The sequence below is a fragment of the Brachycentrus maculatus genome, unplaced genomic scaffold, assembly GCF_059751285.1.
Source record: "Brachycentrus maculatus isolate JH-2025_06_01 unplaced genomic scaffold, ASM5975128v1 h1tg000152l, whole genome shotgun sequence".
Classification (NCBI taxonomy): Eukaryota; Metazoa; Arthropoda; class Insecta; order Trichoptera; family Brachycentridae; genus Brachycentrus; species Brachycentrus maculatus.
Window position 1 is genome coordinate 966,916 of NW_028280905.1, and position 25,008 is coordinate 991,923.

A 25,008-nucleotide genomic window follows, 5' to 3' on the forward strand; every position below is an offset into this window, starting at 1 on the left:
TTTTTTGTAAAAGGAGACATTGATAATAATGGTGACTTATTTTGAAACAGTATATTATTCATTAAAGTTTTATCTGAATATAAATTAAATTATTTTATTTTATTTTTACCAGAAGATGAAAACATCTGTAAGTTTTCGAAACTAGTTGTATATATAAATAAAACTCATTAACCTTTTAAACGCGTTAACTTTGTTCCTAAGAGACGCTCGTACGCGGCTGTATTTTGCCGTTTTTTAAATAATTACTTTTATCATGTATTTAGTTATGAAACGATTTATTTTCCTAAACAAAAACGTTCAATGGGATTCATTGTGCCTTTTTGGTACTCTATAATACACGTGTGTCACATTATTCTTGAAATATATCGTAATATAAACAAATTAGATCGTAACATAAATAAATCAAAGCACGCATCGTGTGTCACTCTTACCCACTGGCGATGCGTAGCGTCGAGAGTGAGACAGATATAGGGCATGATTATTGCGCGGACTAATTACCGACCGCAAGAAAAATCAGGGATCTGTTGTTTTATTTATCCTTGTGATGTTACAAATTATTAGTCAGATATTTCAACAGATGTCATAAGGCCGAGGATTGACGTATTATTTTATCCAAAGTTCCACACCATGAAAAAATCCCTCCAAGTTGAACTGAGGTTCGAAACTTGGAGCAAAGTGAAAACACAAACGCTTATGTCAGCCGCGTATGGGACATGTCTTGTTAAAACACATACGCTTATGCGAGCCGCGTGGATCCGGTTAAAGTGGTATATTCAAGTGTTTAATTTTAAAAAAAAATCAACATGTCATTCCACAAAGTTAATGCCGAATCAATAAATAATATTATTTACATGTGTCGCCTCCGTGCTTCTCACAGATTGTATGTCCGTTGTAAATTTAACGAATGTCCCGTAAATCTAGGGTTAAATGACAAATAAACCGCAACTATGCAGATATAGATAGATAGAGATTCAAGCGTTGTATTACCCGGAGATTCACTCATTGTGAATCTTCATGGGGTCTGTGAACCGAGATGTGAGGATGTAGAACGCGGCCGGGGCCGGCACCAGGGTCAGGAGGGCTCCGTGGAAGACCGGATCCTTGAACCCGGTGATGGACACTATCCCGTACGCGTGCAGCAGCCAGTGGCCGACGACGATGACCGTGTTGCGCACCTCGGCCACCGAGGACACCAGCATGGACATGGCCGACTGGTCCAGCTTCACGGAGAAGTGAGAGGCCGATGACGTCATGGAGAGAATTATTATGATATAAGGATAGGAGTAATCTGAAAATAAATAAAGTCATTAATTGATTCGGCAGTCACTTTGTGGTAAAATCTATCCATTTTGTATAAGTTTTACTTACTATTTTTACTATTTCTTAAAATCTACTGTGATACGTGTTCGATGCATGCCGCATCATTTTCAACTATACAGTGTTTGAAAATGATGCGGAATGCATCGAAACACGTGTCACAGTAGATTTTAAGAAAAAGTGGTATTTACTAAGTAAAAATTTAATTAAAAATGGATAAATAAAGTCACTAAGCAAAAATGCACACAGAGACATGTAAATATAATTTTTATGCACGCGGCTTAGATTTTGAGCACAGGAATATGTTTTGACCCCTATCTGCATTCGAATGGTGCATAGGGCACTGTATCGGATTGATGTAATGTTAGCATGTTGTGTTTGTGTAGGCAAGGCAATCTTCCTTGGATAGAGTAGTGGATTGTATTTGATGGGATATAGAAGATGTAAGTGAAAGAGGAAATAGAGGAGAAATGTAGGTAGAAAAAGGAGATTAGCAACATGCATGACTAACTTCAACCTATCAAATTTCTAATTTAGTACGGAGCTCATAGTGTAGTGGTTAGCATATTTTGCTACCCTGCTGAAGGCTGCGAATTTACAGTTTACATTTAAAATAAACAGTTTGTTTATAAATTGATCAATAAAAATTGCTAACATTTATTTAATATCACCCCAGACTGGTACACGAGTCGCAGGTCTGATCACCTTACCTTCATTCAATAAACAATCAAATATTAACTTGGCATCCATTTGATGCAGTGTCTTACGCACCATTAGTGCAGATAATGTGAGTAGTTACTACTATAATGTCCGCCTCCGTAGTGTAATGCTCAGGGTGGAATCAAATAAATACAAGTGATTTTTCACTCTATTTATTCAATATTACCCTGGACTGGAGTAATGATCAAGATAACACTGCGTTTATATGATACAGTGCCCTACGCAGCATCGGGTGTGGATGAGGGTTTGAAGAAAGATGAAGTTATTACTAATATGGAGCTGTGCAAAATAAACACTTTCCCAAGAGCCAAATAGAGCTACATAAACTTACAGATGAGTCCCGCTGCGACGGCATGGAGTAGTATCAGCACGGGCAGGAAGTACAGGCCACAGTACACAGCGAGGAGAGAACACGGAGGCAGCAGTGACTTGAAGATAAGGCATCTCGCCAGCAGGAGCAGGGCGATGCACATCGTGTACATTATCAGCACCAGGGTGTACCTGGAAGTACAAATATAGTTGATTATCATACAGGGAGTGACTCTGGCTCAAATTAAATTTATAGCAATCAAAAACTAACAGCAATAAAAAAACAACAAAAAGATCTACATCCTCTCGGACAGCCCCTCCCGGAAACTCAGCGACCTAGAGTATGCAAACTTAAAAAACAGTAAGGGACAAAAAAAACGTACCACGAAAAAAGAGTCCCTTACTGTGTTTTGAGTTTGGGCAGCCAGTGATGCTGTTACAATTGATGACTCCGTCGAGGGTCTTCAATCAGTTGTCAAAAGGGTACTCTATGTACATGGGGCTTACAATAAATGTTGCGATAACCCACATATAGCGCTGTTGTACACAATACATGGGTTTTTCATGTCTAGATGCCCAGCAACCTTTGACGTTGAGTAACTGGGTCATCGAAGAGGTCATAACCTTTACAAAGCTAGATGATGTAGAATGGGTAGGTGGGGTAGAATGGAAAGTACTTACAGAGGATAGACGGCCTCCTGCGTGCAGTGCAGGGTGTGGCTGTAGTGGGGCGAGGGGTTGTGCAGCAGCGTGTACCAGTCGGCCAGGCCGAGGGAGCGGCAGGCGCGCACGCCCAGCGAGCCGGCCGGCTCCGCCAGCAGCAGCGCCAGCAGCGCCGCGCCCCCCACCTCCAGCAGGGCGCACAGGTGCATGCCCACTAGCTCGCGGTTGAAGCTGCCAATCAATCCAATCGAGTGCTATGAGTGTGCGGAAAGCGAGTACAAAGATACGAAAAGTGATACACAAAGCGAACAATGAATGATAAGGAGAGTGTTAAGTACAATGATATTCAAACAAATTCTTTTGGTCGCAATATTTCAAATGAGTCCAAATTTTTGTTCACAGATGTTGGAGTTGCTTAGGAATTATTTATATCAAGATTGTAATTGATATCTGATATTTTATTTTTTTTTTTGTTAAATAAAAATATTAACATTTTTATTATTTACATAAATACTTACGTTTCATACTATTTCTGTGAGCCTAAGTGGATCATTATTAAAAATAGGTATCAAATTGCGGTAGAATGGGTTCGAACCGAGAAACTCTGACTCAAGAGTCCGCGACACTAACCACGGAACCACAACCCGACACTTCTGTTGATATCTTTGTTCAGAGATGTTGGATTTGGTGCATTTAGACGGTATTTTCAGGATTTTAATTGAAATCTTAACGTAGACAAAGTAGTCTATAAGTAATTTGAGATGGTAACGTGGGTTTTATTACAATATAGTATCAGAAAATAGGGATCCAACTTTATTGACAGGTTTAATTTTGCCGAACTCACCTATCTCTTTTATAGACTATGTCTATGAAGAACCAGTGCAAGACGAGCGCCAAGAGAGCCATGAAGCCGAGGTACAGCCAATCGTACAGCAGCAGCTCTCCGTCACAGGGCAGGCAGTGTCCCGTGAAGTTGGCGCGGAACCCGCGAGGGCACGCGCCGCAGTCTCCCCACGACTCATTGTCAAACTGTGTCCGGCCACAGTACAGACCGGGGCATGTCGGGCCGAGTGTCATCGGTTCTCACGGCTAAATAATAAAATAATAAAATAAAATATATTGTATATTAACACACTTTGGACGGGTGTTTTTTACGCCTGCGGACCGCTGGCGACAGGATTTGATAATTATGTACATTCAGTTAAAACCTTTACAAAGAGATTGGTACATAATATTCATATAAAAACATTAAACGTGTAATTCCTTCATTTCTGGCTTTGAAATGAGGTCGACGCAGAAGGTAAAAATACCCTTCCCGTCCTTAAACATAAATCGACCGAACGGGTAGAAATGCCTTTCCCGTCCATAGTGTATTAAAAGCATTGTTAAAACATTGTTGTCAGGCGGTTTGTTCATCAACTCCAACCCTAATTATACTCAGACAGTTTGCCGTTCGACCCTCAGTGTACTAATCACAAGTAATTGCAAATCCAACTCTGATCTGCACAATATTTTTTGGCATCTCTCGCTCTCTACCAAAAGTAAGCAAATACAACGCTTATAAGCGTCTCCCGCTCTCTACCAACAGTATGTAAAAGACGCTTTTAGGCGTTTTCCGCAAAAAATGTGTTACCTTTGCTGTGTGGTAATATAACACTCTCCATAGAGTGTTTTAAAGTAGTGTGAACACAATGTGAACGATGAATAATATAAGGTTATATAAATAAAATATTAAAATAAGGAAAGTGTATGGTTGCAGTTTTTAGTAGGATTTGCTGACATATTGTTGGCATGTATTTCAAGGTATCCAATTGCATAGGCAAGTTACCAAATTAACTATGTAGTGGAAACAGCTTTAAATTTGCTTCTGGAATTTTATTTCTAATGGATTTTTAAAACCAGTAAAACCATTTAAAACCATTTAAACCAGTTGTCAATGTACATAGAAAGTCAAAGTTATGGAAAAAGTTATTCATCGATATTTGATTTTTTACTGAAAAGTCACCATGTAATAAAACAATTAAACGTAGAATATGTATAATATGTACATAATACTAGACTAACAAAGTTTTCAAACATATGATTAATAATACCAAAAAATATTATGGTGCAAGCATGCCAGTTTATTTTTAATGAAAAATTAGGTAGAACTGAACTTCTTCACTGTCGGAATTCACCACGCAACATCTGTCTAACTACTAGCTATGCCTGTCTGTATGAGAATTGGATAATATTTTTTAGTGATTTATATTGATTATTGAATTAGATATTATTATTGTCATATTATTATCGAGAAAGCCCGAATACTCGCCTTTCAAAGGTCGAAAAGTTATTAATACGATTGAAACTAATAACTGTCATTTGGACATATCTTTAATACATTAATATCAAAAAAATCTGACCAGACAATTACGAAGTGTCAAATGTTTAAAAATATATATAATTCATACTTTATCTAACCTTAATAATTCGGCAAACTTAAGGGACAATTTCACTTCCCTACTTTACACAAACCAGAACAAAATATTAGTATTTTAATTAAAGAATAATGTTAAATGTTTACGTAAATGTGTAATTCGATCCGCAAAAAGTAATATTATTATTATTATTGAATATGTTTACTTACAAATGACAGCTGTCGACCAATCAGAATTTTTTTCGTGTCTATGGACTTTGTACTTCTCAATTTGGAGATTCTTGGGGCGCTAGTGTCATTTTCATTATACAAAACTGATTTTGACCATCCAAAAATTTACAAAACTATACGATATTATTTTAGTTCCGATAAAAATCGCGCTATAGATAAGTTTGTGGAAATATAATGCGGGCATGGAAATAAATAATTTTCTACTTTCCGCGAATTTCATTTCATCGCCAGTGTTTTATCGATAATTTTTCACTCTAAGAGTGCATGAAATTATAGTAACTTTGAACATAAGGAATAAAACCACCCCCTCTTAGGAAATAGACTATAAATCTTATATAGTTGGGGCCTAGGTAGGAACATGACAAGTGGTGCTGTTTAAGCCATAGCTATATTTCAGAGTCACTTGGATGTTTAATAAAACATTTTATAACTTTTGGTACCATAAAACATATTTTATTCATCCTATGAGGATTTAAAAATGTATCACTAGTTAATTACTACAATAAGTTTTGTTGTGAAATTGAAATATAAGATTGTGAGCAGTTTGATCAATCAGTTTTATATTTTTATAATATTTTTTTAAAAATAAATAAAACAATTGTTATTTTTGTAAAATTTATTTGTTCTAGTTTAGTTCCCCTAATTTTCAAAATTTATTATAATATATTACCATATATTATTATTATATAAAAATATTGTATGAATCAATAAATAAATTACACAATATTGTATACTTGTATACTTTTCAGTCGATTAGCCAAAATATATAATATATTTATAAACAAAGGCAAGCAAAAAAAGCTGTGCTTACTCATCCTAAATAATTTACATAGTAATAAATGTATAAAAAAGGAATACATAACAAAAGAGTTTAACAAGTATATAAAACAGTGTAAATTCGTTGTATAAAATTAACTATGCACATTAGACAGAAAACACCATAATCACTTACCTACCATAAGAAAATCTATGTTGAAAACTTAGTCATTTTCAAATAATTCGTTGACAAACATGTGTTTGTGTATTAAGTAGATTGATTCTTGACACGCATGAAATATATTAGTTTTTGTTCACACAAAACTACTCGAGCAGGTACATATAAAGTACATATACATTAACCACAATATAAAAAAAAATCGTAGTGAAACTTAAAATTACGATACTTATAAACTTAGGTTCTTTTGTGTATGATAAATTTTAAAGCACTCTGGCATATGCAAGGTAACTCCACAACGTTCACACTCCCATCTAGAAGTGCTCTTATTCTTTTTTGCGGAATACACTCTGCATTGGCGTTTGGCAATGGCATACGCCATTGTGGCTTGAACCGCCAACATTTGGCGGCTGATATGCGAGCGTAAAATATTCTAAAGCGACAAAACTTGGCGGCTGATATGCCGATGGGTTAATCTGAACCCCCTTCTAATCCGAACGCCCACTCAGAGATGAGGGATTAAATACATGCCTAGAATGGGCTGACCAAGTGGATATTCCTGTGCCAGAAAATATGCCTTTACGTTATTGCGAGACAAAGCTTTTTACTTGTCATTATATAAATCTCGAGCAACTAAAATAATGATTTCCTTACAGAAGTTGAATAAATACATTTCAAATTTAACAATACATATTACTTTTATTCGATAAAAAAATACCCTACAGATTCTCTGTACAGTAATCCAAATGCTTCAGTAGTCCGAACAGAGGGTAAATTTTCGGCGTTCGGATTATAGAGGTCCAGCTGTGTAGTTATGTAACATATGAATTGGGATCATTGATTGTTATGGTAATGTCCATTTCGAAGTGCATCACAACAATTTGGAATAAGCGAATTTACCCGGGAGGCATATAGATTTAATGTCTCCCCCATCCAAAAGGATTTTTAAGATTCGCGTCACATTTATAAGAATCAATAACTACATTTATGATTTTTCATTAGTGAAATTCTCTTACTGAAATAAAGCATTTTAGTAAGTCGTCAATACATGTACAGTGTCACTATGCATGTACATACATAGTTTGCAAAGTTGGTAACAATGCCATAAAAACCAGTGCGTACAAGTTCCCACAGGTGCCAATTCCTCACTCCAATATGAAATGCATCAATGGGATATGTAAACTCTATGGTAATAAGGGTCAGTTTTACGATTTAAATTCTTGCTGCCAAAACAATTAACAATGAATTACAAATAGACAGTTGAATCCTTCATATCTCTCTTATTTCCTTACACATTTCAAAAAGAACCGTATCAATTGTATCAACATGTATTGTTTTAAAATATTAATGTATTTACTAGTAAAATAATAGTAAAAATGTGAAAAAACCTATTTTAAATGTACATAATATATATTGTTAAAGAAACCACTAGTTTTTTTACCATTTGAGTTTATTTTTGTGACGACTAGTTTCGGAAGCTAAGCTTCCATCTTCAGGTCTAAATGTAAACTAATTAATTTTCTTTAATAATATCATCATGTCTTACCAAAAATTAAATGCCGAAACAATAAATGAAATGCATAAAACACAGTGGTGACTGTCATCCGGTCCAAAGTAACAAGGTGCCTAAGTAACTGCGTTTGTGGATTGATTCACATTTACAAACCCTCTCTAAAAAAAAGATTTTGTCGGACCCAAGTCTGCCAAAATAAGTACTAATAATAAATTTGTGATGTCATTAACATTAATTAACATTCACAAGCTGAAATTAGTCATCATGTATCCTCACATATCACACAAAATAATTGGAATGATGTTTGATTCAAATACTAGACTAATTAACAACTTTGAGTCATAAAATTTGCATAATTTTTCGATCATCGTTTTCAGTATGCACACTAATGATTGCCTGAAATGTTTGAAAGTACAAGCAATAAAAAATATGGATAGACCTCTAGATGGGCTAAGTAATTCTCTGTGACCTAGTTGAGTACATAAGTTGTAAAACTGTATTTTTTTAAACACTCAATTGCACCATGTGATGTCATTATTACACTTTCCCTGCATCCACAAATACAGCAGTTGGTTTCTGGGAGATAAGTTGGAGAGATTAATATCTTCAGGCGCTACCCCCGCTTTCTGCAAATAACAATACAATAAAATCAACTTGTACTATTAAACAAATTAAAGTCGTCCCTCCATATAGCGGATAGAGAATAGAGAAAGAATTTTCAGCCATTGAAGCGTTGATTCACAAATGCAGAACTAACTACCTAACCATCACATTGCATCTCTGGAGGGGATAAGGCACGTTTTTGCAAATATTTTTCACCTCTTTCACATTCATGTATCTCCTCATACATCATTCATTTAATTTCATTCAAACCCTTATCTGCATCTGATGGTGCATAAGGCACTGCATCATATATATAAGCAGTGTTATCTCGATCGTTAACACATGAAGGAAAGGTGATCAGCCCTCCGCTTCAGGTACCAGTCCAGGGTAATATTGAATAAATATAATATTTCAATAAAAAAATCACTTATATTTATTTAACCCTCCCTGCGAATCGAACCCGGGACCTCCAGTACGGTAGCCGAGCGTGCTAACCATTACAATGCAATGAGCAAAGTGATCTTACCAGCTCGCAATCAACGCACTAAATTTGGCGAGCGTGCCTTTGCTGTTGCAGGACCGACGGCGTGGAATGCTCTTCCACCAATGGTTAGAAATAGTGAGAGTGAGATGATCTTTAGAAAAAGACTAAAAACACATTTGTTTGCTAAATCATTTCCACCATAATTTCCACCGCCCTTGAGGTTTTATTTTACGAAAATGGCGCTATGTAAGTTATCCAAATTTATTATTATTATTATTACTACGGAGGCAGACTCATACATACCCATTGATTATTCTAACTGTGTCAGGACACAGGTCAGTCACTGACCTGTATCAAGTATTTGAAGTACTTGATCATGCCAAGATTTCATCAGTCTTTCTAAGCTTCAATTTCCAACTACATTCGCCTCGTATATTTGTCTTACCATTCTTTCCTCACTCATTTATTCCACATGTCCAAACCAACTGAACATACCACTTATCAAAATTCTTTCATGGATTGTGACAATAAAGAATGGTAGTTACCAAAGCGGGCGGGTAGACTCTCCGACAGTCGTTCCTGTTGCTGTGTTCCGTGTAGGCGCGCGACAGTACGGCCCGGGTGGCCGGGGTCAGGCAGTGTCGGCACGCGCCGCACGTTCCCGCGCACGACTCGCGACACTTGTCACTCGCGCACTCTGACGACCACACTGCTAAATTCTTATCCGAAACACGCATAGCGGTTTCTCCCACAGTCCTGGAATAAAGATAATATTTAATCAAATAATGCTCTTGGTGGTAAAGCAGATTGCAGGGATGGTTTTATAAACCCTCTTTTCTCTCATCCCTTATCCCTGAATCCTACTGTCATGTCAATTCATAATTTTTTCAGTATTAAATTGATATAAATGCAATCTGATTAGTCATGTTTTATAAAATTCCCAATGCATATTTGGTATCTAGTACGTAGTAAGTACGAGTATAAACATTTCATGTCCAGCATCCCTTCTACAAAAAGTCATCAACCGCCACTGGTATGTATGTCTAAATGCAATAAATGTGTGACCTGTCGGCGAGGGTAGGAGTCCGGGTGTATCTGGCCAACCCGACGAGGGACAGGACGCTGAACAGGACCTGCTCGTACAGAAGTTGGTTGGGAGGATAGTGTGCCGAGCTGAGGTTGGGCGACATGTTCGCTTCCAGGGCGTACACTCGCAGGTCCTCGTCGATGACAAAGTCAAACCGCATCAACTCAAAGTGGTTGAAACCAGCCCGGTAGTTCTTCAACTGGAAGGTACAACATAATTCTTCTTTAGATGACAGAAATGGAGAAGACAATTCGTGATTTCTGATAAAACATACCTTATTATGTGGTATTAATAATAAAAATGGTTAATCTTCCACATACTCAAAGAAGCACTTGCAGAAGGATTTGATGAGATGATTAGATGAGAAAATGGGCAGATAATTAATAATGTTTGTTAATTTCATTAATCAATGCGGCAGTCACTTTGTGGTAAAATCTCTCCATTTTTCATTTAAGTTTTACATAGTGAATACCACTATTTCTTAAAATCAATTGTGACACGTGTTTCAATGCATTACAAATCATTTTTGACATCGACATGTCACAATAGATTTGAAGAAATAGAGGTTTCTGATGACACTGATATTCTAACTGATAATATAGAGGATTACAATCAACGGAACAAATTGACATACCCTGTAGGAAAAAGATACTACAAATGAAGGTTTCTAAAACCAAAAATTTGAATGTTAGTAAAAAAACAACAACAATTCCCAGTTGTGTCCCTCAGATTAGAAACAGATGTAAGTACTAGAAAGGGTACATCAATACAAATATTTGGGCTACCGGCTTAATGACCAGTGGGACCATTCCCGAGAGTTCAAAATCAGGATAGAAATGGCGAGTAAACTGTTTCTTCAGAATGCGTGAACTCGTTACTAGAAATTTCTTTTAATAGAAACTTCAAACTCAATCTGCATATGAGAACTGTACAACACTACATCATGCCTATGGTGTCCATAGCCAGCTATGGCTAAAGCTATCATAAAGAAGAATAAAGTGTTTGAAATGTAGTGCTGTAGAAGAATGCTCAAAATATCATGAGTTGACAGAGTTCTAAACCGAGATGTTTTAAGACGTATGGGAAAAGAGAGAGAAGTTAGAAGAAGACACGATAAAGAAAAAAAAACATTAGTATTTAGGTCATTTTATGAGTGGAGAAAAATACAAAGTATTACAAGGTTAAGTAAAAGGTAAACACAGAATAGGAAGAGACTTATCCAAGCTTAAAAACTTAGAGAGAATGGTTCCACTTTAGCACTAAGTCGCTGTTTAGAGCGGCTGCAGATGAAGTAAAAATGATGTAGCCGTGATGATTGCCAACCTTTAGCAAGGAGTGCGTTGATAAGAAGAAATAAAAATTGCTTTACTTACTGCTGATATTATCAAATGCTCTTTTTCTAAAAATATTTCCGCAATGAATTCATCTATTTGATCCCAAATGATCGATGGATCTTTACCCTAAAAATAAACATAGACAAATTAAAAGTTGGCATGTTGAGTAAACTAACTAATTAACCATCATGCTGCTTCCCCGCAGGGATAGACATAGAGAATAGAACGCCACACCACTCTGTCTTTGCAAATATTCTTCGCCTCTTCCACGTTCATGCATCACCTCATACATGCCAGCCGATTATTTCAACTCCTAACCTGACCGCTTTCAAATATTTGACATACCTGATCGTGCCAAGTTTTTCTCGGTCTTCCTCATATTATGTAACTAATTTAAATACCATAAATACATAATGATCCAACGGAAATTATACCTGTTTTCTGACATAGGCTTCAAATGAATCTCTCATTCCATATCCCATGGCCGTATAGAGAGGTGCAAGAGATGGAACTTCCCAAGTTGGAAGATAATCATCTCCGATTACATATTTATCTATATTTGAGGGATCAAATGGGTAGTACTTCGCTGGACAATATCTGGAAGAAAAAAAAATTAATCCAAAAAAAAAATTGGCTCATAAAGAGGCTAATAAGTAAATACCTAAAGAGGTAAATGATAGTCAATCAGTATAACTCAAAAAACGATCAACAGGCATCATCTCTGTAAAGAGATATAAATCGAGGGAATATGAAAGTCTAGGCATTCACAGGGCTTACAATCTGCCATTGGTGATTAAGTGATTACTGTGCATGCTATGTAATGTTTACATTCTGTGTATTATTGAACATTTGTGTCGCCTGAATTCTGGGAAATTGTATATATGGATTATTTTAACAACTGCCATCTGTTGTGAACTTTATGAAGTAAATAACTTTCCCCTTCTGACTATAGGAGAACTGTTGCCAATCTATTTTCACTTATAAGAAGATACCTAGCATACATATTATTTCAATATATTTACTTGAAATTTGATCAGTTCATTATAAGTGACACATATAATTATTTAATTGTACTCAAACACAGGATTTGGCACCTGAGAGCTTATGTTTCAAGATATATTAAATTATAAATATGTAATATATCTCACATATAATATTAAAGTAATGAAAAATACATATTGCAGACCATTTATTACTTGAATGATTCATTTATTTATATTTTTAGTCGGTGTATAGGATTCGCAATTGAGGCATCCTATTAGAGTACTTACCTCAAATATTTGAATTACAACATGTTGATTTTTTTTTAAACGACATTCAAATTTGATCTTACCTGAAAAGAACATCTCCTTTGTAAACATATACACGAAGAGGATCAACAGAGGTGATAATCGTGTACACTCCGATGTCAAACTTGTGACCATCAACTAAAAAGGGTTTTTGCACATATTCTTGAACAAAATTTCCTTCTTTTTTCAAATCGATTTCTTCAATTTTTTTAATGGTAACACCTCTGTGCTGATTGTCTTTATGAACAAATAAAGAATCGGGGTTTAACTTTGCATAGTCGATGAGTTTTTCATTATCTTCTGGTATTTTAAACGCTTTGGGGATGAATTTGGAAGGAGATGTAGCAAAGTCAACTTTGTTAGTTATATATCCCGTTCCCGGGAAGTGATTCACCATTTGATTTGATTTCATCGATTTGACGTGTTGGTACAACACTCTAAATGGATAGTCATGTGACCAAAGCAAATCCCAATCAGATTGATTTGTTCCATATTCAAAACCAACTCTGTCTAAAACAAGATGGACGTGTTTTAAAATCCCCGATTTACTTTCCACATTTGAATGTTGGCTATAAACCCAGTAAATAGGTTTTTTTTCTTGGATTTTAACCTCTTTAGCTATTCTATCACAGTGATGTTCGGTATTTTTATGGCTTAAATTCACCCCAAAGATAACACTCAATAACAAAGTACATATTGATAATACTATGTGCACTGTAAATTTATTTGAAGTATTATTATTCACAGTTTCTTCAGTGTTTGTCCCCTTTGAAACCTAAAATACAACATATCGGATTAATTCACTGGTTCACTGTGCATTAAGGAATATGAATTACAAGAAAAATTTGACATTCCTACTTTTTAAACAATTGATAGTATGTGGATATATTAATGCACTGATATTGTTAAACCAATTTTGTATGAAAATATGACTCAAACTTTCAACTTTAAGGTACTGTACTAATTTACGCTACAGATGAAAATGTATGTCATTGTTGATCGAGATGGAATTAATTATACACACCTACAAATTGAATTAAGAAGTTATTAAAAATAAATCTTAGTGATAATTTAATTTTATAAGGTGAAATAACTGTCGAGCAAATAAATAAATAACGATTTTAATTCATAAAGTTTTTAAATGCGTGTAAATTAGCGCGTAATAATATATTGGGAAAAATAAAGTTTTTTATAAGTTAAAACATGGAAAATTACTCACCGGCATTTTAAAACGTGAAGGTAATTGACATCGGAGTGTTATGTAAATGAAGTTACTGAATATGAAGGCATCTCGGTTGATCTTCACCAATACGGAATTTAGATCGCCGAATTACCGTTATGAAAACAACTGTCACTTTCTCATGGAGGAATGTATGTAAACAATTTTGTTTGGTGTGGTTGGTAGCATTTGATTTTGCACTATGTTCATATCAGTCATGATTGCAAGCTTTGAATATAGAAATATAAACGAAGGTAGGTACTTTATCGTGTAGGTAAAAGATGGCGCACTATTCAATATACTCCATTTCTTTTATTTACATTGTTATTGTTTGATAAATATTTACAATCAGCTAAAGAGGTTATGCCTAACATACGCCCGAAATCCATCGCAAAATTATTCGTAAAAAAGCGGGAATAAATGGACACTTGACATCTAAAACGATGCCATCTTTATATTCTTATGAGGTTCCAATTTGTTTCAATCACCATTAGTGGGACAAAGAGGGCCAGATTGAAAACTTGCCCTTGAGGTAGCTCCTACTCGTCACTTATTGAATATATCTTGGTTTCTATTGATGGCGGATGAACCCGGATTTCGGACCGAAGTATACAAAAAGGCACCAACAAAAAGTGGTCAAAATCAGTTTAGTACAAAATCGATTATCAAGGCCAGGCAGAAAACTCGTATTTCCAAACAAATTTTGTAGAAATTTTGGCATATTTAATTTACCATTTTTTTAGATTATTATTAGTTTTAGAAATTATTTAAAATTTCATAGAATAATGGTCAGGAATTGAAAAGGGGCAAATAAATGTTTACACCGTTATTAAAACAATAATAAGGGTTAAAACGTATTCATTTACTAAGCACTTAAAACGTTACATTTTGACAGAATCCATAAATCTTGATAAAAGAAAGGTGAAATAAGAAAGTCATAAGTAAAGTGACATAAATCTTGAACAGACAAAAACACCAGGAACAATTGATGAAATATTACGAACATAAATTATCATTCTTTTTTTTACACATGTGTAGAATGTCGGTTATTTACTAGAGAACATGGTGATTTTAACTGGAAAGGCGTAAGATATAAAGGGTGAGGACTGACTTCATATTTTTGGGGCATTTCGTCAAATTTTAAGAGGATTTCTGAATACCGCCATTTGTACGTTATAGGGAAGGAGATTTACTTGGTCAGATTTTTTTCTTGGGGGGTTCGTAAAGTGGTAAACATAAAAACTTTTCAATAAGCCTGTAGCGTAAAGGAACTGGGGTTATTTTAAACAAATTATAGTAAAATGTGTATCTGAGAGGCTCGTGTTTATATTGGATTAAAGGTTCTTTGTCAAGAAGGGCAGATAGGAACATTTCTGTGAGGACTGGGTCTTCCATCAGCTCAGGTTCCTTCTGATCGGCTCCAATGAGATTCGTGTAGTTGGCGAACCTGTCGAAGTATTCGCCGTAGAAGTCCCGCTGTTCTTGGGTGAGAGAGGACCTCATCTCTGCATTGTATTGAGCTTGATGCGCAAGAAGATTTGTAGACGCTATCATTCGACCTGAAACGAAAATTGAAAGTTAGGAGACTGATACTTTCAATGAAAATCCGTCGAATTTCCAGAAGAGGCAAAACAAATAAAGGTGTTTTTTCACTCTAATATTTACAACATTTTGAATGTGTCCAAATAATCTCCGCTCAGGAGTTATTTTATACACGAATTATTTTTAGACATCTTAACATATTTGAAGAAAAATATAGTACGGGCATTTACAGGGCTTACATTATTTGAAGCATTGTATTTGTAATATCATATGTGAGGAGAATGGAACCAATGTCTGTACACGACGGATTCTCCAGTTCTTTGGACACGTTGCGCGTGGCAATTAGGATAGCTTGGAACGACTGGTTGTGATCGGTAGCCTGAAGGGAAAGAGAAAGAGAGGTGAAGATCCCGATCATGATGATCCGATCAAGTTAAGGCAGCAGCAGGCACCTCGGTGGTTGGAACGCTACGTGCAGCGAAGTCAAGGGATAACTGGAGAAGAGTCATTGCTTACACAAGGGTCACAACCCTCACTAATGAGGAATAAGACGAAGAAGAATGCTGAGAGAGTGTCAAAAGGTATTTTATGTTATTGCTCAAATAAAAGTCTTTTACGTGAGTGGGCATATTGGCATCAAAATAAAGTACTTTAAATATTATGTTTTTGAAAAATAAAGGTTTTTATTCACCGGGAATATAATCCACAACGTGCAGTCCATAGTGCCTGATCTCCATCCTGAGCGCCTCGCCCCAGGCCCGCAGGGCCGCCTTGCTGGCCGAGTAGGCCGCCATGGTCTTGAGCGGCTGCAGCGCGCAGTGGCTGCCCACGTTGAGCACGCGCCCCCCGGGCGCGCGGCCGGCCCTCAGGGCGGGCAGTAGGGCGCGCGTCACGCGCCACGCGCCGCCCACGTTCACGGCCAGCTGCCTCTCGGCCATTTCCGGCGGCTGCCACTCGAACTCTCCCATGGCCATCACCCCCGCGTTGTTCACCACGGCGTGGAGGACTTTAACCGATCAATATATGAAAAGATGCATGAATGAGGAAGAGGCGAATAATGTTTGCAAAAACAGGGTGGTATGGCGTTCTATTCTCTCTGCCTACCCCTGCGGGGTAGCGGCGTGATGGATAGTTAGTTAGGATGTGTTGATATTTCAATATAGATGCTCAATATACAACAAAATACACTTATGTACATATATATGTACATATGTATAAATCCTTGCTAAGCAAGAGCAGATCTGTCAGGAAGCCTAGATGCTTCTGTATTAGATCTGGGCATGCGGTGGGACAGCTTTCAATATGTATGTATCCTTAATGGAAACCTTCTTTCACATATGAGTTTTTGACACCAAATATGGTTGAGTTGACTAAGTTTATTTTATTATTTAATTCAAAAGATGGATTGACAGTTGGTAATCGACATCGCAGGAGGCTAGTCCATCGTAAAAAACAGGCCACAAGGCCTACACCAAGAAAAGGTAGAAGATAAAGAAGAAGAAGAAGAATGGGATGAAGAGGAAGAAGAAATAAAAAGAGTAGAAGAAGAGGAAGACGAAGAAATGGAATTGGAAGAAGAGGAGGAAGAGGAAGATGAAGATCTCTGTAAACTTTGTCATCCAAATATGTTTACCGTATCCCGGGTTGTCTTTCAGCAGCTTGTCGACGTAGTCCCTCGCCTCGGCCACGCTATCGTCGCTCGTGACGTCGAGGCGCAGCGCGTGCGCGCCTCGCGCCGCGAGCAGTCGGCCCGCGGGGCCGTGCGCGCCGCCCAGCAGGCCGGCCAGCACGGTGAGCCCGCGCGCGCGCGCCGCGGCAGCCAGCAGCAGCCCGAGCCCGCTGTCGCAGCCCGTCACGAGCACGGCCAGCTCGGCCCGAGCCTCCACGCGCGCCCGCGGTCGCAGCGCCGACCCCAGGTGGCGCCACATGCCTGGCTGCAAACGAACTAATCATATATCTAATGCATTATTAAAACATGTTATTGTTGCTCAAAAATCTGCACTGTTCCGTGTCTGTCTGCTGTGCTGGTCGGGGTTCTAGAAAATTTGGTGACGGATTTACAAACTTGTATTTATTTAGATTGGCAGTGACAGGTATATTGAAAGCTTTTAAATGTTTATTCACAGTAAAATCGGGATACAATTTTATGTTGTTTCACATTTTCAATAAATTTCGTAACTTAGTTCAAAAAAAATATTGCTTTGCAAGAGCAGATCTGTCAGAAAGCCTAGATGCTTCTGTATCAGATCTGGGCATGCGATGGGGCAGCTTTCAATATGTGCTGGTCGGGATTGTGAAGGCGTCTGTGTGCCGCCCAACGTCGGGTCGGAATCGAATCTAGCTGACTAACTGAACTAACTACTAATTCCTTTCACCGCCTACACCGGGGCACTTCTAGAAAATTTGGTGGTGGATTTACAAACTTATATTTATTTAGATTGGCAGTGACAGAGATATTGAAGGCTTTTAAATGTAAATTCACTGCAAAATCGGGATACAATTTTGGTTAGCATTTTCTATAAATTTTGCTACTTATTTCATAAAAAATAATAAAAATTTGTTTTGCAAGAGAAGGTCTGTCAGAAAGATTATATGCTTCTGTATCAAATCTGGGAATACGATGGGACAGCTTCCAATATGCCCAAAAATATTTTTTGAAAATAAAACTTAAGGGGAATTTTCGGTTGTTTCCACTCGGAAATATATGTATAATTATATGTACTCACATATAATTCATTAAGCGACCAGCTGCGTAAAAAGCCGCACGTGTGGACTGCGCGCAATTTTTAAAAGAATATATGTTAGAATTGGTCTTTTTTATGTACATATTTGATAAAATATTTTTATAGTTTTTTAACTCCTTACCTTGAAAGGTTATTGAAATAACTTTATTTTCAAAATCATATATTTATTGCGAAGAAAAACTTATTTTTCAATACAAAAACGGTGTTTAAAAAAAATAATACGCTAATGTTACGAAATTAAGTGGCGATTATATTCGATCTCTATCTGGCAACATTATAGTGATGGGAATCGTACAATAAAAAATGTAGTCCATTGGACACACGTGGATTTGTAGTACACAAAAACACACTACAATAGTATAATTCGAAGTTTTCTGGCAAGGATTTAAAGGAGAGCCGCAAAATTCCGTAGTAACAACATTTTGGTACTGTTTCAACACTAAATCTGACAAATTTAATCGATTTTCAGGGATAACCGATTATAAACTAAGGCATTGGATTTGCAATAAAATAAAAATATATTATTTTGTATATTTCTTAAAGTTGGGGCATCTTATGATCCGCAGCGTCATGTCCGTACAATACGGTACTAAATTTAAATGGTTTAAGGACACAATAGAATCTCACTTCAGCTGCAGACGAATCACGGAAACTGAAGTACGATTTCAAAAGGTTATTTATAGTCAGTTTTAATCCCAGTCAGTTTCAATCGAAGTATTAAACAATGTTTTTAGTGTTGAATTTTGAAGCATATTTTTTTTTACAAAACTACTATTTGTAGTTTTTATTAAAATTTATCACGAATTAATATTAAGTACTATGTTAGATTGGTCGCAACTTTGAATCGTTGTAACTTCCAAAGTTGAAAAGGTAGAAAAAAAAACTATGATTAAAAATAAAGCATTTGAATGTCTTTTTTACGAATATAAAAAATATTAGTTAAATTCTGTTTATTTTGGAATTTATTACATTATTAATAATATAAACTATTCAACCATAATATCTATTATTTACGATTGAATTACAGGTTATGATTTAAATTAAAGTATTTAAAAGGCCTTTTTACGAATGTGAAAAATATTTTTTAAAAGCTTTTTAAAGCTAATATTGTATTTATGTAATTCGTCAAAATGATAAAATATAGTACTGTTACGAATATTCAAATGATATTTGAATATTTTTTTTAGTAAAAAGCTTGACATGAAGTGAGTTTCGGGATCTTTCTGTTTAAAAAATCCCTGGGTATTATGATTTATTTAAGTATGTAATATATTTAATGTGAAAATCTAAAATATAATATTACCTAAGGTAATGTAATAAACACGGTTACTTACATTTGTTAAGTGATGCGAAACAGACAACAGACCGGAGGAGACTGATCGACGAAATCAACATTTTTATCTGCGTACCCACAAAATACACAATATTTACATAAACCTCACACAGAATACCAATGAGATCGCCTCTTCAGCTAAACATACAATGTATAATGTGTCCACCTAATCGCTTTGTCTATTGTCTGTGCATAAATGCATATTTTATTAGCGTGGGATATCTTTTATTTATATGACGATATCAGAAGCAAATATCGCGATCTCCAAATAAATATTTTTTCTGCACATTTTTGGATGTATTCAATATCCTTGATCACAAATCAAGGTTCCTCCTGTTGGGAGTTATTTTTCGAGTCTGACATCTCAACATCTTCAAACCCTTATCCTCACCCATTGGTGCATAGGGCACTGCATCATATAAACGCAGTGTTATCTTGACCGTTAACACGTGAAGGAAAGGTGATCAGCCCTCCGCTTCAGGTACCAGTCCAGGGTAATATTCAATAAATATTTCAATGAAAAATCACATATATTTATTTGACCCTCCCTGCGAATCGAACCCGGGACCTCCAGTACGGTAGCCGAGCGTATTAACCATTACTACGGAGGCAGACTCATACATACCTATTGATTATTCTAACTGTGTCAGGACACAGGTCAGTCACTGACTTGTACCAAGTATTTGAAGTACCTACTTGATCATGCCAAGATTAATGGCAGGGTAATGGATATGCTGGTTTTGTGATCACTTAACTTATGTGTAACATTCACCATGGGTAGAGATTAACGATTATTTTGGAGGTCGGTATGTTTGTTTCTGTTCGCCTCATACTTGCTTCCGCCCGTTGTTTATATTGAGGGCCCGATATTTTGACATATTTTGTTTTCATTTTTGATGTTTGGCTTTTTTTGTTTTTATACCAGGGATGTAGCCGTTTAATGCTATAATATATTAATCTTATAGTAGATAATCTATTTTTGACATCTCAACATAGATGAAGAAGAATATAAAAGTGTAAATATTTACAAGGCTTCATGGGCATAACCAGCCTGACAGGGGATAAGCCCTGGACATTAAAGTGGACTTCTATATTTTTCTTCACCTATGTTGAGAGGTCAAAAGTGTAGAAAATAAAATCCCAGATTTGTGAAAAAGTATTTGGGCACACTCAAAATGTTGTGAAAGATAATGTATTTTCGGATTTGTACACTTTACGGTAGCTTTCATAAGCAACCCCGAGTGCCCTTGTCAGTGCTGTTGTTCTCGTTATCCTGGCAACACTTCCTATCCCATACAGCAGTACTGTCCTTCATATTGAGCTCCTTCACTTGCGTCATCTGTATTCAATACCTAGGTCCAACCACTATTCCTTCTTAATTTCCTTTTCCACATATCAGTTATGTTCTTTTACGTGAGCCTTTTCTAACTAACTAAATAACCATCACGATGTAACTCCGTAGTAGTAGAAGGCCACACCAATCTGCCTTTGCAAACAATCTTCGCCTCTTCCGCATTCATGCATCTCCACATACATTTCTGATCCTTATCCGCGCCCAATAGTGGAAAGGGTACTGCATCATATAACGCAGTATTATCTTGATCTTGGACACATGGAGGAAAGGTGATCAGCCCTGCGCTTCAGGTCCCAGTCGAGGGAAATATTAGATAAATATTAAAGTGAGAAATCACTTATATTTATTTGATCCCCCCTGGAAATCGAGCCCGGAACCTCCAGTACGGTAGCCGAGCGTACTGATCATTACACTACGGAGGTGAACTAGTAATAACCACATACATACCGTCAATTGTTGCGACTTCTTACTAGACCATATTCAAGCATTTAAAATACTTGATCATGCCAAGTTTTCTGCGATTTTCCTCTGCTACAATTTCCAACTACATTTGCCTCATAAACTTTGTTTCCTCGTTCATACGTTCCACATGTATAAACCATCTCAACACACCTTTCTCGTCCCCAACTACCTGGCGGTTTCAACGATTCCCCATTCCCCCTTCAGTCCCCCTGACTCTTTTTCCACCATGAAAGAGCCCATGAGAAGAAAGCGTTTCGAGACTATCAAGGGAATCCAAGCAACCTGTATCGCGATCTTCAAATTCGATCAAAGGTGCTGCGTCATAAGGGTGTCTTCTTTGTATGTAATGTTTTGCATTGTGTTGTTGTCTTTCAATTTCGTGCTAAGGACTTTTTATAGGTTGTGTGTTAGGTTTTTTCTATTTATTTATTTATTCCGTCGTTTGTTAGAACTGTTAAAAAACTCGAAAAGTGTTGTTATACCGGTAGTGTAATGGCAAAGGGGTATATCTACCAAATTTTTCGTTTTTTAAGTTTGTTCCACAAAATGTCTAAAATAGTGTATTCCATAATTTGGCAAAAGGATATAGCTGCTGTAATTGCAATATTTAGTTTTATCGAGATATCTCGATACATATGTACATATAAAAATACATAAAACAAATTACTTATTTAATATCACAAGTTTGTTTTTGCTCTCCTGTAAAATTTGGTCTGAGACAGATATACCCCTTTGCCTTTACACTACCGATACAAGAGTTTAAATTTTATATTAAAATATATTTTTTTTTCAAAGTTAATGCCAAATATTGATTATTTATTGAAATAATATGATTCTCGATTGACAGAAAATCCCGTGCGGTCTCTTTCCTCATCCTACGAACTTATTGAGCGAGTGTTGCGCGCTCAGCAACAGCCCTCAGAGTATGCTGGAAAGGAGAAATAATAAGGAAACATCGTGTTTTGCTGCTATACATAATTTACTCACTAAAGTAGATTTAATAAATATGTTTATTCAATGAATAAGTCACCATTCCTTTATATTTCCAATTATATATTTCTGTATTCCTTACTTGCTAAATTCATCTTAATATTTTAATAAATTATAAACAATTCAACACATGTACTATAGGTAGCTCTACATTTTCTTACTCTGGGTATTTTTTAACGTGCTTGATTTTATTACCCGTAAGAAATATAAATATGACTATATTTTTTCTCTAATTTACGTAGGTACTGTATATATAATATATTTTTATATATGTTAAGGAATACTCTCATTAAGGATTTATAAAACAATGATTTTTCTATTTGCAAAATAAATTTAATTTATAATCTAGTAAATAAATATAACAGAGTTTTATAACATACCAAAGATGAAGAAAAAAGGTGGTGTTTTACATGAAATCTCGTATTACATGAAATTACAAAAGTCTCCAGTTTGAAATCACAAAAGTTAAAGTAAAATATTAAAATACAGACTATGTTTTTAACCACTTTAGTTTTTTGTACTTTTATTCCAACCAGGTTGGACAAATATCTCACGTATGTTTTAGTACGTATTTATTCCTGAAGAAGATAAGGAAGTTAGAATGATAGTACCAAAAATGAAAAGTAGTTAAAAACAAAGGTTGTGTTTTATTGATTTTATAACGTTAATTGTGGGAAAATCTTGATAAACATATAAATTGTAACTGATTTTAAATGTGAGACACGTATCGATATGATAATCTAAAAAAATAATTTTTAGATTTATTTGAGAGTTTATACGTAAATAGAATCCTTGATTGAAGAGCAATGATTTAGTTAAGAAACCATTGCCATTGATTGTAAAAATTCTGATGACAGTAATTTGTGATTGATTTTTACTTAATTGGCCTATTAATAAACAGGGACATCTATTCTTACAGATGTATTGTTATATTAAACATCAGTAAACTGTCAACATGCATTTATCTGACATTGGCTGGGATGATAATATATGCATGTTGGATTACAACAGAGCCTGTATATAACATCATTATTAAGAGAAAAAAACGTGAACTCATAAAATAACAAACAAATATGCGAAATAAAAAATTGTTTTATAAGAATTATTACTGACACCACATGAAATTATTTTAAAAAATAATGCAATTATAAAAATTAGAAGAAGGTTTTTTAGTATGTAAATATGTAGAATACTTATGTTTCTAATATATAATGAGTTTGGTGAAGGAAGTACATGTAATATAATTGTTGAAGAAGTTTTACATTTCATGTAAACAAATGCCTATATAAGTATGTTCTGAGAGTACGTATATCCTCTTAATAGGCTTACTAATGTACCAAGTACAAAAATAAAAAAAGTACATTTAAACTTTCAACTTTACCAGTATTTATGAAGTAGTCTGTGTAGTCGTGTGGCTGGTGACGGGTACACAAATTACCGCATAAATATCACTGTTGGATAATACATATGTAAACATATTATTAACTTCTCGTTTTTATCCAAATCTCTGTTTTTTACAAATCCAATTTACACTTTTGTCAAAAATATATATGTGCAAGTATCGCTGCGCACTTTACGTGCGCAGCGATACTTATATTATTACATAAATGAGATTTGAATTAGTTGAACGTAACACACGTAGACTTACAAATATTAGAAATAGTTTCATTTGCAAGAAATGCATCCGCAAATTTGGAATTTACAATAAGCTGGACTTATTAATTTATGAACTTATAACGTATTTGACAGCGTGCGATAATTCAAACGCCATCAAACCGGTTAATATTATATTATTTCAAGTTTTGGATGAAAATATAATTTAAAAACATACTAATCTTGCTGCTAGTAATAAACAGCCCGATTAAAATGCCGGGTTTATTTAAAATATAAACATTTATTAATGTTTTCTGACCGTATTATCTATATATTATTGATATAATTTAAATATGTATTTTTATATATTTTTATTTCCCGTATCACATTCCGTGTCATTGCGTTTGATTTTCCATTATATATTGATACACTGCGCCGATGGCAGTGGTGTGATGCAAAACAAAAGTGTCTGCCAAAACTAAGATGGTAATCCGATCTAGCTATCGAGCTAGATAGATCATTCTTCCGAGACTCGACGATCGTTGGTGTAATTGATCGAAGAAGTCATTTTGAGAAATGGTAGCCTCGCTCAAACCATAAGGGGACAAATTCAATGGAATGTAAACGTAATCCTTTGGATATTATTCGATCTAATGATTTTATATCTTAATTTTTATTTCAATTGTTCGTTTGGGATATTTTTTTGTAAAGTATGTCACGTTATCAATATCAAAATCCTGTGAATGAAAGAAAATTACTTCAAAGTTAGAAAGTAATGCAAATTAAATAATTAATTTGTATACACAAGAGATAGTTGGTGGTGACTTAGTACACTACGCAATTGCTTTCTATAAAGTTAAAATCAAATATA

At 35.5% G+C, this 25,008-nt stretch overlaps 3 protein-coding genes across 4 annotated transcripts; all 3 read right to left on the bottom strand.

Moving 5' to 3' along the window:
• LOC148308727 (JNK1/MAPK8-associated membrane protein) lies at positions 1-5,677 on the bottom strand. Of its 2 annotated transcripts, none has more exons than XM_088261247.1 (5): positions 5,470-5,606; positions 3,854-4,098; positions 3,028-3,240; positions 2,369-2,538; positions 1-1,288 (listed from the first exon to the last, which is right to left on the bottom strand). In XM_088261247.1, exons 2-5 carry the CDS (start codon positions 4,084-4,086, stop codon positions 996-998), a joined length of 909 nt encoding a protein of 302 aa, XP_088117373.1. In that variant the 5' UTR covers positions 4,087-4,098; positions 5,470-5,606; the 3' UTR covers positions 1-995. The 2 variants fall into 2 exon arrangements, with proteins under 2 accessions (XP_088117373.1, XP_088117374.1); XM_088261248.1 differs by lacking the exon at positions 5,470-5,606 and adding an exon at positions 5,636-5,677 and having other exon boundaries at positions 247-1,288.
• Positions 5,678-6,922: 1,245 nt separating this feature from the next.
• TTLL15 (tubulin tyrosine ligase-like 15) lies at positions 6,923-14,287 on the bottom strand. Its single transcript, XM_088261250.1, has 7 exons — positions 14,120-14,287; positions 12,945-13,675; positions 12,046-12,208; positions 11,651-11,737; positions 10,256-10,476; positions 9,736-9,946; positions 6,923-8,729 (listed from the first exon to the last, which is right to left on the bottom strand). Exons 1-7 carry the CDS (start codon positions 14,123-14,125, stop codon positions 8,616-8,618), a joined length of 1,533 nt encoding a protein of 510 aa, XP_088117376.1. The 5' UTR covers positions 14,126-14,287; the 3' UTR covers positions 6,923-8,615.
• Positions 14,230-19,782, bottom strand: sro (SDR family oxidoreductase shroud). Its single transcript, XM_088261252.1, has 4 exons — positions 19,740-19,782; positions 17,295-17,595; positions 16,353-16,667; positions 14,230-15,678 (listed from the first exon to the last, which is right to left on the bottom strand). The coding sequence occupies exons 2-4, from the start codon at positions 17,587-17,589 to the stop codon at positions 15,317-15,319; spliced, it is 972 nt and encodes a 323-aa protein (XP_088117378.1). The 5' UTR covers positions 17,590-17,595; positions 19,740-19,782; the 3' UTR covers positions 14,230-15,316.
• Positions 19,783-25,008: the final 5,226 nt, after the last annotated feature.

What these genes read in the sequence shown, in the direction of transcription:
- LOC148308727 (XM_088261247.1), bottom strand. Translation starts at nt 4,086, where the DNA reads ATGACACTCGGCCCGACATGCCCCGGTCTGTACTGTGGCCGGACACAG. An exon ending in ATAGTCTATAAAAGAGATAG is followed by an intron (nt 3,241 to 3,853) that starts GTGAGTTCGGCA and finishes ATTGATTGGCAG; the next exon opens with CTTCAACCGCGAGCTAGTGG. An exon ending in CAGGAGGCCGTCTATCCTCT is followed by an intron (nt 2,539 to 3,027) that starts GTAAGTACTTTC and finishes TTGTACTTCCAG; the next exon opens with GTACACCCTGGTGCTGATAA.
- sro (XM_088261252.1), bottom strand. Translation starts at nt 17,589, where the DNA reads ATGTGGCGCCACCTGGGGTCGGCGCTGCGACCGCGGGCGCGCGTGGAG. An exon ending in GAAAGACAACCCGGGATACG is followed by an intron (nt 16,668 to 17,294) that starts GTAAACATATTT and finishes GATCGGTTAAAG; the next exon opens with TCCTCCACGCCGTGGTGAAC. An exon ending in CGTTGTGGATTATATTCCCG is followed by an intron (nt 15,679 to 16,352) that starts GTGAATAAAAAC and finishes TTTTCGTTTCAG; the next exon opens with GTCGAATGATAGCGTCTACA.
- TTLL15 (XM_088261250.1), bottom strand. An exon ending in ACTCCTACCCTCGCCGACAG is followed by an intron (nt 9,947 to 10,255) that starts GTCACACATTTA and finishes TCTTTATTCCAG; the next exon opens with GACTGTGGGAGAAACCGCTA. An exon ending in GAGTCTACCCGCCCGCTTTG is followed by an intron (nt 8,730 to 9,735) that starts GTAACTACCATT and finishes TGTTATTTGCAG; the next exon opens with AAAGCGGGGGTAGCGCCTGA.